Source organism: Nicotiana tomentosiformis, unplaced genomic scaffold, assembly GCF_000390325.3.
Source record: "Nicotiana tomentosiformis unplaced genomic scaffold, ASM39032v3 Un00232, whole genome shotgun sequence".
NCBI classification, from domain to species: domain Eukaryota; kingdom Viridiplantae; phylum Streptophyta; class Magnoliopsida; order Solanales; family Solanaceae; genus Nicotiana; species Nicotiana tomentosiformis.
The window spans coordinates 8798-11025 of NW_027174791.1; the positions used below are offsets into that span (position 1 = coordinate 8798).

Here is a 2228-nt window from a genome sequence, read left to right on the forward strand (position 1 = left end):
CGTTAACGTTATAACTAAGAATACAAAATAACATACCAGTGCCTCATGCCTCCCGACGTATGGAACGAACCGACCGCTAGCTCGATGAACGGAATTCCCGAAGAAAAGTCGGGTAATGCTGCGGTACCCGCCCATATACTCATACTCACCATCCATACGCTCGGGTGGAAGGGGTGGCGGAATCAGGTCATGCCGCTGGTCCCAAATCTCGATCTGCAACTTTATCTATGCCACATATATCTCGTCAACCCTGGAACGATCATCCTGCTGGTAATGTGTCCTAATCCAAGTGGGCGGTGGAGGTACAAGCTTCGGTAGACCAAACTGGCGAAGGACTTGCTCGGTGGCATGATACTCGACAATATCGAGACACAACAACGGGACAGAAGATCTCCATATAAGCCGGTCGGTCGAGCAATAATCGGCAAACCGGCTATTGGCTCGTCATTGTATGGCCTCCAAATGAACTATTACGTAAAACAGGAACCGTGAGTATACGCAACACATATAAATCTAGGCCAAGTAAACTTAAGTATACAATTACATGTGCGGCCTCCAGCAAATCCAACAAATTCCTGCAATAGGGGAGATTATGTCGAGCCTCGTACTCACGTCCGTATCCTCGCCTATCAACCCACCTCCTAGCTGAAGGGAGAAACAGTGGAGGTGGTGTACCCGGAGCGATGTGTAGTAGAGGTGGCTGCAACTGCAGGATCCGCTCTAAGGCCCAAGCCTAATATATAATTTGGACGTAAAATTTAATGTATATTTTTATGATGTATGTTATAATGAAGAGAGTATTTGACTATATTTTCACCTGCACCAGCGGCAAAAATCCTGCAAAGTTTCGCTGGGTGCCCATACTCGCCCGACACATCTGCCTGTACAAGTAACCAAGAACAGCAGCACCCCAGGTGTAATCATGTAAATCATCTAGCCGCTCAAGATGATGAAGAAATCTCAAGCTGCCTAGGTTTCCCGAAGTGTTCGGGAATAATACCCCTCCAAACATAAGTAGCAGCAGCAACCTCGTGTACCGGTTAATATGAAGATCCGGTGTATCATCTGTAATGTCAGCATGTATCGTCTCCAGATGCAACCGGACGGGCGTCAATTGCAGACGACTAGCCCCAACCAATGCACCCTCATCCGCTGGCAGGAAATCGTTGAGCCGCTGCAACATCTCTAGGTACTGATCTCCCGTATACTCTCTCATGGCATACGGCAAAGCAACGGGATGTCCATCAACCGACAACCCATACAGAGCCTCCACGTCCTGCGGCATGATAGTGGCCTCGCCAATGGGCAAATGAAATATGTGTATCTCCTGTCGCCACCGCTCTATCAAAGTCATGATCAACGACCAATCCAGCTACAGCCGGCCGATCTCAACAATCCTATAAAAATTTGTATTCTGGAGGCGTCTAACTATACAGGGATGGAGATGGTGGGCCTTAAGAAAGTCCCACATATTGTCTACTCTTCTGGCGCGGAACATCGAGGCCAATAACTATCCCTCCCATATGTAAGAAGACCTATGTTCGGCCTGTAGCAATAGTAGCTCTAGCGAGGCAAGTCTGGGATGCAAAGGCGGAACTTCCATGACGACTATTGTAAATTGAACAATATTAATTACATTATTTTTCTTTTTCATTGCTTAAATATATTGCAATACCTTTAATATTAAATTTATTCAATATTTTTACTATATTGTTAATTAGGTTGATACATTTTCAATATTATAATTTTATATTTTATATGTTACTTTAATATGTTAGTTTTATTATTTTATATGCTTGTTTGTTACTCACCTATTTTTGACTATATTAAAATTAAATACTTAAATTTTCATAACTATACAGATTTAATTATTAAATATTCATATTTTGGTTCCGGACTCGATATTTGAGGCCCAGTAGCACCAAGGTATCCTGAATTCTTATGTTTGTGATGAGAAAATTTCCCCGATTTATCACTCAACAGGTCTGTTATTTTATATGTTAGTTTATTGTATATGTTAGTTTATTATTTTATATGTCAATTTTATTATTTTATATGTTAGTTTTATTATTTTATATGTTTATTTATTACTCACTTATTTTTTACTATAATAAAATTAAATAATTAATTTTCCTAACTATACATGATTTAATTATTAAATATTCATATAACAATACTTAGTTTGACAAATATTGTTGTTTCCTTATATTATTTTCTTATGTTTGTTG

At 40.1% G+C, this 2228-nt stretch overlaps 1 protein-coding gene across 1 annotated transcript; it reads right to left on the reverse strand.

Moving 5' to 3' along the window:
* Nucleotides 1–805: 805 nt before the first annotated feature.
* LOC138903965 (protein MAIN-LIKE 1-like) lies at nt 806–1354 on the reverse strand. The gene has a single exon (XM_070192528.1). It carries the CDS (start codon nt 1352–1354, stop codon nt 806–808), a length of 549 nt encoding a protein of 182 aa, XP_070048629.1.
* Between the last annotated feature and the right edge of the window lie 874 nt (nt 1355–2228).